This window comes from Vombatus ursinus, unplaced genomic scaffold (genome assembly GCF_900497805.2).
Source record: "Vombatus ursinus unplaced genomic scaffold, bare-nosed wombat genome assembly UNPS02014812.1, whole genome shotgun sequence".
In the NCBI taxonomy this organism is placed as follows: Eukaryota; Metazoa; Chordata; class Mammalia; order Diprotodontia; family Vombatidae; genus Vombatus; species Vombatus ursinus.
Genome location: NW_020954590.1, coordinates 21,510,749 through 21,525,102, shown reverse-complemented (window position 1 = coordinate 21,525,102; position 14,354 = coordinate 21,510,749). Strand labels below are relative to the sequence as shown.

The 14,354-nt window shown below is 37.3% G+C and overlaps 1 protein-coding gene across 2 annotated transcripts in view; it reads right to left on the bottom strand.

Annotated features, from left to right (window-relative positions):
* LOC114054272 (peptidase inhibitor 15) overlaps window positions 1–12,515 on the bottom strand; it is a 48,340-nt gene extending 35,825 nt beyond the window's left edge. Inside the window, exons 1-2 of one of the 2 annotated variants that reach the window (XM_027877460.1) lie at window positions 12,347–12,515; window positions 11,435–11,747 (exon numbers count right to left, since the gene is read on the bottom strand). In XM_027877460.1, the coding sequence (XP_027733261.1) occupies window positions 11,435–11,747; window positions 12,347–12,417 (384 nt within the window). In that variant the 5' untranslated portion in view covers window positions 12,418–12,515. The remainder of the gene's footprint in view (window positions 1–11,434; window positions 11,748–12,346) is intronic. The other variant, XM_027877461.1, reaches the window with a different exon arrangement.
* Window positions 12,516–14,354: the final 1,839 nt, after the last annotated feature.

Here is a 14,354-nt window from a genome sequence, read left to right as displayed (position 1 = left end):
TGTGTGTGTGTGTGTGTGTGTGTGTGTGTGTGTGTGTGTGTGTGTGTATTTATTAAGCCCTTATTATCTTCCAAATGTGCAAAGCACTGGAATTTTTTTTAAAAAATGGTAGAAACATGATCCTTACTCAGAATGACCTCACATTCTAATTAGGAAGATGACATATAAATAACAATGTAAATCCTATATGTATGTTTTTGTGTATCCATTTTATATATGTTCATTCTCAAAGAGTAAAGTTAATTGGATTTAAGTGAGGGAGGGCTGTGCAAAGTCACCAGCCTCACTTTCTCCTGTGGAGCCATCTGGGTCCAGTGACAAGATATAGATCAAAATGACTGGAGATGGCCCTATATGCAATGGGAGACCTTGACCTTTTTAACCTAAGGTCTTTAACAGGTCTCAGTTTGACTGAGGCAATGTCTCATTCAGTGATTAAAGATAGGCAAGAAATAAGGCAGAGAATGACATCTTTTACCTAGTTAATAATAATAAAATAATAAAAGAAAGAAAGAAAGAATTCAGGTACTAAGGAGCCAAAGTCAAGATTCACGCACAACTTAGCAGCCTCCACAATGAAAAAGTGGAGAACTTGGGAATATTATCTTCCAAAAAGCAAAAAGTATACAGGATTGTAGCTAGGAATAATTTATCCAGCAAATATATAGTGTAAACTGAAAGCAATTTCAGGAAAAAAAGGAACTGGGAAAAGCTTCCTATAAGGAATAGGAGTTGAACTGAGTCTTGAAGGAAGTAAGGGAAGCCAGAAGTTGGAGATGAGGAAATAGAGCATTCCAGGCAGGGGGGGATAGTTAGTGCAAATGCATGCAGTTGGAAGATGAAGAACCAGCAAGTAGGCCATTGCAGCCCGGTCAAAGAGGGCATGGGAGGGGAGTAACATGTAGGAAGACTAGAAAGAGAAGAGGTAAGTCTTTAAATGAGAAACAGAAGATTTTCTGTTTCATACTGGAGGTAATAGACAGCCTATTAAAGTTTTTTGAGTAAGAATGTGACGTAGTGAGATGTATGATGCAGGAAATCATATTGGCAGCTGAATCAAGAATGAACTGGAATGGAGAGAGACTTCAGGCAGGGAGACCAAGGCTCCTGCAATGGTTCAGGCTAGAGGGGTAATTAAAGTCTATATTTGGCTACATGAGTGAGAATAAGGGGACATATACAGGAAATATTGTGAAAGTAAAAATGGCAAGACTTAACAAAAGGTTAAATATTTGAGTTAAGTGTAAGTGAAGATTTGAGAATGAAACAAAGATTGTGAGGATCAGTGAGTAAGAGGATAGTGGTGCCTCCTATAGAAATAGGAAAGTTGGGAAGAGGGTAGAGTTTGGATGGAAAGATGTGTTCCATTTTGGGCATGGTGAAATTGAGATGCCTATAAAACTTTTCAATTCAAGATGTCTACAAGGCAATTAGTAATGTAAGACTGGAGCTTAGGAGAGATATTACGGCTAGGTATATAGATGTTGGAATAATCTGCATGGAAATAATAGTTGATCCCATGTGAGATTACCAAGTGAGATGGTATAGAGGGAAAATAGAAAAGGTCCTGGGACACAACTTGGGGGAGACTCAAAGCAAGTGACAGGGTTGAAGATCCAGCAAAGAAGACAGATCCAGCAAAGGAAGAATCTCTTACATAGAAAGGAGAAACAGGAGATAGGGGTAATGAAAATCTAGAGAGCAGAGAAGAAAAGATATTCAACAATGCTCAAAGGGGCCAGGAAGGATGAGGTTTGAGTGAAGGCCATCACATTTGGCAATTAAGAGATCACAGGTAAATTTAAATACAAAAAAACAAGAAAAATAATTTCTTTTTGGCCTTAGAAGTAATAGGGAGCCCATAGAGTTTACTGAAAAGAAGAGTGATATGATTTAGGCCTGCACTTAAGGAAAACACTTTGGCAACCTTGTGGAAATCAAATGTGGAATTAACTACTAGAACCTAATGTCATAAAGGTAAATAATTCATATTTGGATCCTATGTATTTGGGGTACTTTTTATTCTCAGTTTTGTTGTATTTCCAATGAAGCCATGAGTTTACAATGATCCATAGAATTTGCCTGTACCTTTTACCTTTTTAGCATCCATTTCACAGCTGGAAAAAATAGTACAACCTTGTCTCCTTTTGGCTTTGTGTGTGGAAAGCTGACTAAAAGCAGGGAACTTTCAAGGTTACTACCTTCTCCATTCATGTACAAGTTAGTCAAAGTAATGTGTACCTTGGATGAAAATTCTTGAAAAATGTGCCCTGTCTCTGTTTCTAGCCAAGGCATTGAAAAGGTTCTCCATTATGTAGAACAGGAATGTGGAGCTCTGAATGTGCTGGAGAAATGCCTTCCTGTCAGAGATCCTGCTGGGTTCATTGCTCTTTGGCAAAAAGTCTCAGGAGACTTTCTAGTGGTCATGAAAACATTTATGGAAAGACTTCAGAGTTGACACTTTAAATTTCTCATGCTTACAATGAGGAAAAAAAAGCATTCTCACACCCAAATAAGTGTAAATGCCCAGTCTGTGGACATTATACTATTCTGTATGAATTTGGATAAGGATGGATATCTTCCAGAAGGGGGCTGGTTTTGGTTGGCGTTTACATATAAACTATAAAATATTTCACTCTCTATAAAGACTCTTAATATTCTCTTCCACATTAAAATAAAGGATGGATTATTGCTCCTCAGTCTTATGGGGTCACAGGTCATTAAGGCAGGGTGGGATTTTAGATTAGCCAAGCCTCTTGAGGAACTATTGAAAGATCAGAGGACAGTTAGCCTGGAGAAGAGAAGACTTAGGAGAGTTGTGATGGGTAGTCTACAAATATTTAAAATGTCATCATACAGAAGAGGGACTAGGTATTCTCTATTTGGTCCAAGACAGCAGAATAAGGGTAAGTGGGTAGCAATTTGAAGGAGTCAGATTTTTACTCAGTGCTAAGGTTGTGTCAACATCTCTAACAAAGAGTTGTCAAAAAATTGAATGGGCTTTTATAGGAGGTACTCAGTTCTATGTGATTCTGAAGCAGAGGTTTGATGAATGTCAGTCTGGGACTCTTATGGGTTTGGCTAAATTGACTTTGGCATCCAGTCTAGCTATGTGATTATGACATATTGAAATCCTCTTGTCTAAACCTGCTACTCATCAGAAAATTTAGTCCCAGAAATATGAAATGACTTGCCCACATAGGCAGAGAAAAAAATGAGGACTAGAACCTCAGCCTCCAAATTAATCATCTAGTGTTCTTTCCATTATACCACACGGCCTCACCTAGCACAGGAATGAGGTAGTAGATGAGGCTTGTCTCAGTGGATGATGACTAAGATTGAACTATTATGATATCATACCTTTCTTGCTACCATAGGAAAATACACGGATTGGTGGGAGTTAGTTTGCAAATATCTCTACTCCGTCCTAAATTATAATTTATTACTACTCATCCTTGGCAAGTAGATCAGTTTAGTTATTTCCAAGGTTCTTTTAAAATATTTTTCATTCATTCATTCACTCACTTACTCATTCGTTAAAATCATACTTCCAGGTGATTTAGTACAAATTGATGGTTTGCCTTCTTTCCTTCCCTTTTCCCTTCCCTTTCTCATAAGACGCCATGAGAAGTAAGATCCAATTAGACTTTAGGCATGATAATTCACATAAAATAAACCGGTAGCTTTGACCTAATTACAAATGCCTCTTTTGCACATGTCTATGTAAGTTATGCTAAATATATGGGCAGATTTACATGAAGAATTTTCAGATAATTGCTGGCTTATAATTTGTCTTAAAGTATACATAAGTTTTTTTCATATTGATGCTCATAACAATCCTATAAAGTAGGCACTATAATAATTATTATTACCATTTTATAGATGAGGATATTGATGATCAGAGAGGTTTAGTGTCTTTTCCTTGGGTACACAGCTAGTTAAGTGTCAAAAGTAGAATATGAAAGTTATGGGAAACTAGATGGCCCAGTGGGATCTACATCTAGTGGATCTAGAATCAGGAAGACTTACCTCAGTTACTCACTAGCTGTGTGATCTTGGAGAAATCACTATACTACAGTCTCCTTCAGTTTCTTCATCTCTAAAATGGGGGGTAATAATATTGCCTTCCTCCAGAGTTGTTGTGATGATAAAATAAAGTAGTATTTCTAAACACTTTGCAAATCTACATAAAAAAATTCTGGCTATTATATGAAGCCAGGTCTCTCTAATGTGAGATTTAGTACCCTGACCACTAACATTTATATAGTACTTAATATGTGCCAGGCACTGTGCTAAGGGCTTTACAATTATTATCTCTTTTATCCTCACAACAACCCAGGAAGATAGGTGTTATTATTATTCCTATTCTATAGATGAAGAAACTGAGGCTAACAGGTTAAGTGACTTGTCCAATGTCATACAGCTAGGAAGTGTTTGAAGTAGGATTTAAACTTAGGTCTCCTCAACTCCAGGACTAACATTCTATCCACTGTTCCAACTACTTTGATTTCTGCAATTGGATATGTGGTTTAAATTGCATTCTTAGGAAGAAAGAAAAATAGCTATTGCCTCAGATTACTGGGACGTGGTCAGTAGAGGTAGTGTGGTATAGTGGAGAGAAAACTGGATTTGGAGTGAGGAGACTCATGTTCAGATTCTACATCTGACACTAAGAAATGTATGACCCTAGGCAAACTCAGCCTCAATTTCGTCATCTGTAAAATGTGGATAATCTTTCTTCTTCCTCTTCCTCCTCCTCCTCCTCCTCCTCTTTTTTCTTCTTCTTTTCTTTCATATTCTTCAAATGATAATACAGGGTTATGAACAAAGGAGCACCACTGAGAAGAATCACAACTGTTGGTCATTCACATAATTGTGGAAAGTAGACATAAGTGGGTTGTACCTTGTTACCAACCATAATGTTGGTATGAGAAGTCGAAGACATTATTCATGACATATATGACAAAAAAAGTAGCTGAGCAAAGCATATAGTATGAAAAAGGGATGACAGATAGTGAACTGTGTAGTGGTAGTCTCATCAATAAAATACTAAAATAATTAGGGAGCATTTAGCATATTGCAGTGGGTCCTCTATCAAAAGGAGTTGAAGAAAACTATGGACAAGAGGCAGCTAGCTGGCTCAGTGAATAGAGAGCTGGGCCTGGAGTCAGGAAGACCTGAGTTCAAATTTTACTTCAGACAGTTTTTAGCTGTTTGACTTTGGGCAAGTCACTTAACTTGTATTTGCATCAACGTGCTGGAGAAGGAAATGAAAAACAATTCCAGTATCTTTGGCAAGAAAACCTCATCGACAGTATAGTCCGCATGGTCATGAAGAGCTGGATGTGACCGAACAACAAAATCAATAGACAAGAAGGTCTCAAGATGAAATGACATGAGTGTATTGTAACATACATGGGTTGGGGGAAGGGATATTTAAATGGAGAGATCAGTGTAGATTTGAAATAAGCACATGCACATTTGTAAACATAGATGATATACCCATATCTGTGAATAAAATCCTCAATTTTTTTTAAATCTGTGATTTGCTAGGTGTGGTCATTCCATCCACTGATACACATCATACTGACTTTAGGCTTTAGTCAAATCCCTGAACTCTTGATACCACTTTACTAAACTAACTTAAGAAAACCAGACTGAACCAAACCACAAGCCAGATGTTCATGGGAGGTTAAGAGTAGATGTGCAGTATATAATGAATATTAACATGAGTTCATATTACTGACTTTACATTCTCACTAAATTGAATATTTACTCTTCCCTTTACATAATATGCCATATTCTCCATCTAAGCTCTTGCACAGAATATCCAGGATTTTTCCATCCCTGTCTCTGTCTGGATTCCTTACTCTATTCAAGGCTCAACTCAAGGGCCATTTCCTCCACTTGACCTTCCTGATTCTCCCCATTATAGCTAGTGTTTCTGGACATATTACCTCATATTTATTTTGTATACATTTTGTATTTATTTATGTATGTAAATTTTGTTTCTCCCTAGTACAATATAAATGCCTTAAGACAATTTTTTTTGTTTGCCTTCACATCTCCACAGTACCTGGAAAAGAGTAGGTACCTAATCTATTTTTTTAAATATTTGATTTTAATGAAATTTTGATGGGAAAGCTAAGGCAGAACATGACATCTGAGTAAACATTTTGATTTATTCTCACCTTTTGAAGAAGAAACTCAATTATTTTAATAAAATTTGTTAAGAATGGATTTTTACAGCCATATTAGATCGAAATATCTTGAAATGACTCCCAATAATTCTAAATCTGGACCTGTTTCTCACCTGTAGATTAGAGTCTATATTCTTCAGACTCTTTTGGCATCAAGCTAATAAATAGTAGAATTCACCAGTACCTTTTTGCCAAGAAATAAATAGAAACAAAAGTTCCCACTGTCACATTTTTCAAAGGCACTATGGTATAATGCATTTACACTATGATAAATAGCTTTTGTTTCAACTTGTGAATTGCTCTGCTTTTTTTCTTAATGTGTAGCAGTGTTGATTCATTCAAGGCTGATTTACATCCATTAAAAAATGGGGTTTAAGGGGCAGCTAGGTGACACAGTGGATAGAGCACTGGCCTTGGAGTCAGGAGGACCTGAGTTCAAATCCAGCCTCAGACTAAACACTTGACACTTACTAGCTGTGTGACCTTGGGCAAGTCACTTAACCCCAATTGCCTAAAAAAAAATTAAAAATGGGGTTTATATATTCTTTTAAGTATCTTAATGTCTTACATGAATAATGCTAAAAGCTTCAGAAGAAAGTGATTAAAGTTTGTGACATTTGGTCTCAAACTAATTCAACTTATCTTGTTGGTATTAGATTAAGTTGTTGACTAAAAAGAACCTTCTACTCTTTGTAGAAGGAAATTGAGGAAAGGGTCAGTGAATCATTCAACAAATATTTTAAAGCACCCCCAGTGAGCCAAACTTTGTTGTAAACTCTTGGAGTACTTAGAAACAAATCAGATCATCACATTGCTCATAGTATACTATAAGTTTTAACAAGCTGAAATAAAGACTGGAATCTTAAACTGCGCTTTGAATTGGAAGGCAGCATTGGTAGAGATTATCAATGTCCTTTAAGAAGATGGTACCCACCAAACTACTACAAACAGATTATTCTTTTACAACTTCTGCAGACTTGGTTTTGCCTAAAGAAAGCCAAAATCTATAAAATGTATAATGGAACAGTCTGTGTTCTGACTGAATTATTGGGTCAATTTACTAAAGCTTTATAACTTTATAAATATTTATAACTGGTTGAACTTCCATCTGGTCTTCTTGACTGCTATTGTTTTATTCACAACATCACCTCAACTATATGGCATAATGTGTTAAGAAACGACCTTGGAGCCAGCAAGACATACTGGCCATGACCCTAGGTAATTCACTTAATAGCTTGGTGCTCTGAGCAACTCTTTGAAGAGAAGGCTCCAATCTAGGGAGATTCCTTATGTTTGTCTTGCCTGTATCCTTGAAATGACAGGTCCAGGTCCTACCTATCCCAGTTTATAATGGTTTTGTTAACCTGGAAAGATTTGTATGGTCTGATGCTAAGGGAAGTGAGCAGAACCAAGAGAATGTTGTATATAATAACAGCCATGTTGTATGATGATTAATTTTGATAAACTTAACCCCTCCCAGCAATACAAGGATCTAAGACATCTCCAAAGGCCTAGTGATGGAAAATTCTATCCACATCCAAAGAAAGAACTATGGAATTTGAATTGCTATTTTTTTCTCTTCAGTTGAGTTTTGTTTCCTCTTTCTGGTGGTTCCTCCTATTGGTTCTAATTTTTACTTACAACATCACTAATGTGAAAATATGTTTAATAGGAATGTATATGTATAGCCTAGATCAGATTGTGTGCTGTCTTGTGGAGGGAAGTGGACAAAAATTTAAAACTCAAAAGCTTATGGAAGTGATTGTTGATAAATCAAAATAAATTAATAAAAAATTTAAAAATTAATGCCTTTGTTTAGCTTTGGCAGAAAACATTGAGCAACAAGAATTTGCTGAGCATCTGTATATGCTGAGTATTGTGCTTGGGGCTCTGAGAAATATAAAAGGATCACATAAGGCCACTCTATTCCTCCCATCCCCTTCCTCTGCTTACCTAAGAGTAAATAATGGTAGGAAATGCCAATTGGAGTTCTGTATTTCAAGGTGTCCTTGAACTGAGAAGCAATGTAGAATAGTGGAAATAATGGTAAATTTTGGATTCAAAGGGTCTACATTTGAAACCTGTCTCTTTTTACATGTGAAGCCCTGTCACTTGCTTTTTTTGTGACAACCTATTTTCTCCTCAGTTTCCTCATCTATGAAACAGAAGAGTTATAACAGAGGATCCCTAAGGCCATTCTCAGATTATAGATTTTGTATCTGTGATTTGATGATTTTATCTGCCAGCTTTGATAAAAGAAGTGTGTAGGCATCAGCAACCTGATTCTCTGTAGGTAGTATTACTGCCAGCCTTTTTGTGTTCAGGCAATGCAATATGGTGCAATACTTTTCAAAGAGGTCCTAGAGATTTCCTAATCACTATTCTTTCAATTTATAGTACATGACTTTATAGTTCCTTTTATAAACACCTTAAGTATCATAAGACTATAGTACTGGCCTTTTTAGGCCAGTTTTTCAGACCTCATGTTTTTGATGTAGGATTTAGAATAGACATTTTGTACCTAAATAACTATCTGAATGCAATAAAGGAAAATTTAAAACAAGGCCTATCACTTCAGAGTATCATCATGCCAAGAGAGACTCAAAATCCATGTCATCGTACTTGAATGATCTCCAAATTCCACAAATGTAAAAATAAATGAATGAAAAACATCTATGTAACCCTATGTTCCAAGAACTGATCTAAATGCTGAAATAAAAAATGAAGACAGTCCTTGCCCTCAAAGACCTTACCTTCTAGTTGGGAAAGAGAGTGAATAGAGAGAAACATTAATCTGGGAAAGATGTTTTGGTCTGGGAAGTTGCAAAGATGGTGAGTGAAACAATAGGGCAATCAGTCCATTGATATTGAGATACATGAAATGAAAAAGGAAATGTGTTCCCCAAAGTCAGGGACATTCCCCATCCTGGGACAGTAGAATAAATCAAAGTCAACTGAATATGGTCTTTCCCTCAACAATTCCTAAAGCTTTCAAATCCTAAATCTTTCTTCTATAATAGTCTCCTCAAGGCAATTAAGCTATTTTCTTAGTCCCTTTTCATAGAGAACAACAACAACAATAATAAAATTAAAAAAACAACAACATTCATATAGCTCTTTAAGGTTTACAAAGAGCTTTCCACTTGTGATCTCATTTTATTCTCATAACAGCTTTGGGAGGTAGGAGCAATTAACATTCTCATTTCACAGATTCAGGTACTGAGGCTAATAAAGGTAAGTGACCTGCCCAGGGTCACATAGTTAAATTAGTGTCTAATGTAGAATTTGAACTCAGGACTTATTGATTCCAAATATGCATTTTATCCACTGCACCATTTGCTTGAGGGTCTATTTGATTCTTAATTTTGATATCGTTTCCCCAAATATACAAGTGGCTGAGATATCACTAAATATGAGAGAAATAAGAATTATGTTATTATTTCATTATCTTAAAACAAAATGAGAGGGATCATGATGTACTGGAAAGGACACTGCATTGAGTCATAAATATTGTGTTCAAGTCCCATACTTTATTGCTGTGTGAACTTGAGCAATGCAATTTAGTTGATCTATTTGGGCATCATTTTCTCTATCTGTAAAACTAGAATAAAATATTATCATAATACACTTCACAGAGTTATTGTAGAGAAATAAAAATTAAGCAATGCATGTGAAACATGATTATATGTAATTAGTCTGATAATAAAATGTTTTATGTAATGTATAATCTTTTCAGTTGAACCTGTTCTCAAGAATTCCCTATCTTCATTCAAATGTAAGTTATTGGCATGCTGTCTAGAGAAAGGAAAAGGTAGGACAGTTCAGTGAAAGAGTGTTGGATATGGAGACAGAGGACCTGGTTCAAATCCTGACTCTTCTATTACTAACTGTATGACTTTAGGCAAGTCACTTAATCTTTCAAGCTCTTTGTTTCTTCATCTTCAAAATGAATAGTTTGGACTAGATGACCCCTAATCTTTGAAGTCAATGAAGTTCCACTATTGCCCTAACACATTCTAAACATTCTACCCTTAAAAAAACAATTAAATAGAATAATTAAATGGATTAATTTGTCCTCCCTTTGTAGAAGCATCTTATTTCTGCAGATACTTGTTGGCTGAGTTGGAATCATTTTCATTTTGGTACCTTTCCTATTAAATCTTCAAAAAGACAGTAACCCAAACTGGTATGACCACAGATTATCCTTTCCTAGAAATCACAGGAGAGTTTATTTGGACTGAAACTTAAGTGACCTTAAGAAACTTAAATGAACAGAGAGACTCTTTACATTTGAAAGGTGACCTTATTTTTTTTTTCCCTCACTGACCTCTTCAGTTGACCAAGTATAAAAGTTTATCTGAAATTACATAGATGAAGACCAGGACTGAAAGACTTCCAAATGATTAGGTTAAGAATGTATATCATTATCATTGCCCCAACACTTGCTTCTGGGCACCAGGTTGGTGGTCTTCAGTGCCCAAAGGCTGACTCCCTGCTGCTTTCATTTAAGATGATGTTAAACATTGTTTTGAAGCATTATTCATTCAAACCCAAAAAAAGAAATCTGAGTATCCTTTTAAAAACAACTTGAATTTTTTACTTGCTAGGTAAAATATTTAAACATAGATAGCCTATTTTTAACGGGAGAGTACAAAAGTATTTATTCACTGCAGGTTGGAACAATCTACACTGAGCTGTTATCTGAACGACAAAGCATTAAGCCATAATGAGGAAATAACGGGCACAGTCTGTTAGCAGAGCAAGAGAATCTCTCCAGAAAGAGCTTTGGCCAAGAAAGGCAAGGCAAGCACACTGGAGTCTGCTGAAACGTAATGTTATTAAGGAAACTTTTCAAATTAAGACTGTAACTGAGAGAGAAATGAAATCATTATGAAGACAACACTTGCAAATGTTTCATGTGCAGGCACTGTGTTTTTCATAGCTCTTTCTTTGACAAGTTCAAGAAGCTTACCGAAAATCCTCTATCCCTTTATCTTCTGAGGCATTAACATTAATTGTCAACAGTCACAGAATATCCCAGTAATATCTGCACTTGTAATTCTATGGTATCATTACCAGCTAAGAACCACTCTGTACATTCACTTCTCTTCCCCATTTAAAAACACCAAACATCACCTTGGCTTGATGTTTTGGTCCTCCTTAGTCTGATAATTAAAACTGGGCATCCCTACTAAGAACCCTCTCCCTACAGCCACGAAGAGAAACCCTCTTACCATGTATTCCATGTTGGCAGCAGGTGGAAACACCTTGCCCCGAACTTGATTGTGATAATCGAGTATGGCAATCATGTCATTCTGCGAGATGTAGCGCTTCCTCCTGACTTTGGGGAGATCCGCTGAATCCAGATGTGCTTTTAGAGCGGCTTCAATATCAGTGAAGTTATTGGTTGGCGAGGATGAGTCAGTGGCGTTGAGTAAGACGACTGCACTTGTTTCATAGAGAAGGGAGAACAAGAGGATACCACTGACAGCAGAGATTGCTATCATCTTGGGATGGAGGAGGGGAGAAGCCACAGGGTTTACTCTGCTTTGAAACAGGAAGGCAGAGTTAGGGTCAATCTATGAGAGGGCAAATTAAAAAAGAAATGTGCCAGAGTGTATGATTTTACACACAAATGTCTCCTCTGAGAGCTTTCCTTGGCTTGATTATATTCTGTAATCCAAAAGACTTTTTTTCAAATCAATGTTATGAGAAAGCCTGTAATTACTGCCCATGTTGCTTTAATGGATGAAGAAGAAACCTAAGATGAACTTCCCAGAGATGGAGATGAATAAAACAGCATATCACGAGCCCTCAGCCCTCAGATGTCTTATTAATCATTTGCCCACAAAGTCTTAACATATACACACTGTAGGGTACCAAATGCCCAAGTGGGCATTTGGTTGTAAGTGGGCAATCTGTAAGGAACTCAACTTCATCCAGATATTGAAAAGAAATACATCTCAGGAAACAGCTTCTGCTACCTGCAGTAAAGGTATGGATGCTGTGTCACAGACACATGCGCAGAGAGTGACAAAATATATACAAAAGTTATAATTCTATCTCAATTTCATTCAAGAAAAACAAATGTGAGCTATTTTAGTATAAATGCATGCAAAACCGACTCATTCAGCTAAATGGCTTACCTCTGAGCAATGCCAAAATGAGTATATTGTCCTTCCAATTTTTTAAAAAGTTCTTTGCTATGTTGTGGCATAAACCCTTGTAAGGAGGAGTGTGTCTTATTACAAACCGTCTAAGAGCAAAAACTCTTGCTAGTTTTGACGCGGCTGGCCCCAGGAGCTGCTAACAGCTTTTATATGTCACAGGCTGCATAGTACAGAAAGGGCAGGCTTTCGAAGGGTCTCTCCCGAGCCAAACTGAAAGAGGAGGGGCTTTTGGAAAGAAAACACAGTGATTGGGTGGCGATCTTTTTTATGTGGGTGGTGAGGAAATGAAGTCACACCCACAGCTTGCAAAGTGCAAACTCTAAAAGACGAGCCCCTTTTCTGACCGGGCTTCCCACCTTTTCTGTGACTGGTTCATTTGATACTGGTTCCCGAGCAAAAAGGGGACGGCTCTTGAAAGTGGGTAGTCAGTTCTTGAGGGAAAAACGCAGCTGCTTGGGTAGCAAGCAGGATGTTTTACATAGGCAATGAATGACTTGAGAGCTGAATCAGGGAAATCAAGCAAATGATATGTCTAGGTGTATTGAGAGGCGAGGAAAGAATATTTAAAAAAAAAAAAAAGACGAGGGGCATCAGTGGTAGATAAGCAGTTAAGTTAGGACATGAATGCAAGAGATGCTTAAGTGACTGTTTTTGGTCTCCTGTTGACTTTGTTCCTTTCCTATGCGCTCTCTCTCTCTCTCTCTCTCTCTCTGTCTCTCTCTCTCTGTCTCTCTCTCTCTCTCTCTCTCTTTCTCTCTCTATCCATCTGTCTCCCTCCCTCCATCCCTCCTTCCTATCCTTCCTCTATCTGCTTACCTGTCCTTCAGTCTACCTGTGTGTCTGTCTGTGTTTCTGTCTTTTCCTCTGTCTCTATCTCTCTCATCTATGTTCCTGTCTCTTTCCCATACACACTTTTTCTTTAACCTCCTCCTTACTTCCCCTCCCCAACACACACACCTTCCCACCAAACAAGCAATACCTCTCTTCCACCCTCCCTACACACATCTCTGGGTAAAGAAAGGATGCATGAATCAGAATGTAGCATTACTGTCCAGTACCTGAAAAATTTTAAGACACTCAAGAATCAGCATGATAGAATGAAGAACAGCCAGTCAAACATCTGTTTCGGGTTTAGAAGCCTATAGCTGAAATGATTTCAAGCAGAGAATGTCTCAGTCACTGGAGCAGCAGAGTGGAGGGCACAGTACAGAGGCCAGGAGGAATCCAACAGCAGAAGCTGGTGCCAGCAGCCAGAAGTCCCATATTAGGAGGATGCACACTGGAATTTATACAGGGTCAGGCTGGGCTAGAGTCAGCAATAGGAATTCTGGGGCAATCTGTAAGGAGTAGGTCTTCAAAAACACAGCTGATGAATTTTGTGATGTCACCAACAAAATATAGACTTGCAGTGGCTAGAAAAAGGAATCCAGGATAAGGGTACTATTTACAACTTTATAAATTGACTTAAGATACACTACCGTATATCCAGTTTGCTGATGCAATGGTCTTCACTGTTTTCCAACTGGAGAATATTTGAATATATGTTCATAAGGAACAATGACCATACTGTTAGAGGGAAGGTGGAATAGGAGTCAATTTCCAAGTGTACTACAATTCTTATCTTTGACTAAAGCCACACCCTCTCAATTCATCACTACTACCTGGGAAGGAAAAAAAAATAGTGTATACACAGTGTCTGCACATAAATACTTTTTAATAGCATATCATTGCTTAATTGATAAAAACACAAGTAAAATAATTTAAATCAAAGGTAGTAAATATTTTAAAAATCTTTTGTAGGGCTACATTATTGAGGAAAATGTGAACAAAGTCATTTCTCCTATTTTTAAGCTAATTCTAATGCCCTCCTCTTCAGCATCATTGTGTCTAGGAGGAGGCCCTAGGTTTTCTAGGCTTTGCCAGTGGAATAAGACCTCTGGTAGGACCTACCTATGCTTGGCTGTTGAGTCAGAAAGAGGTTCAG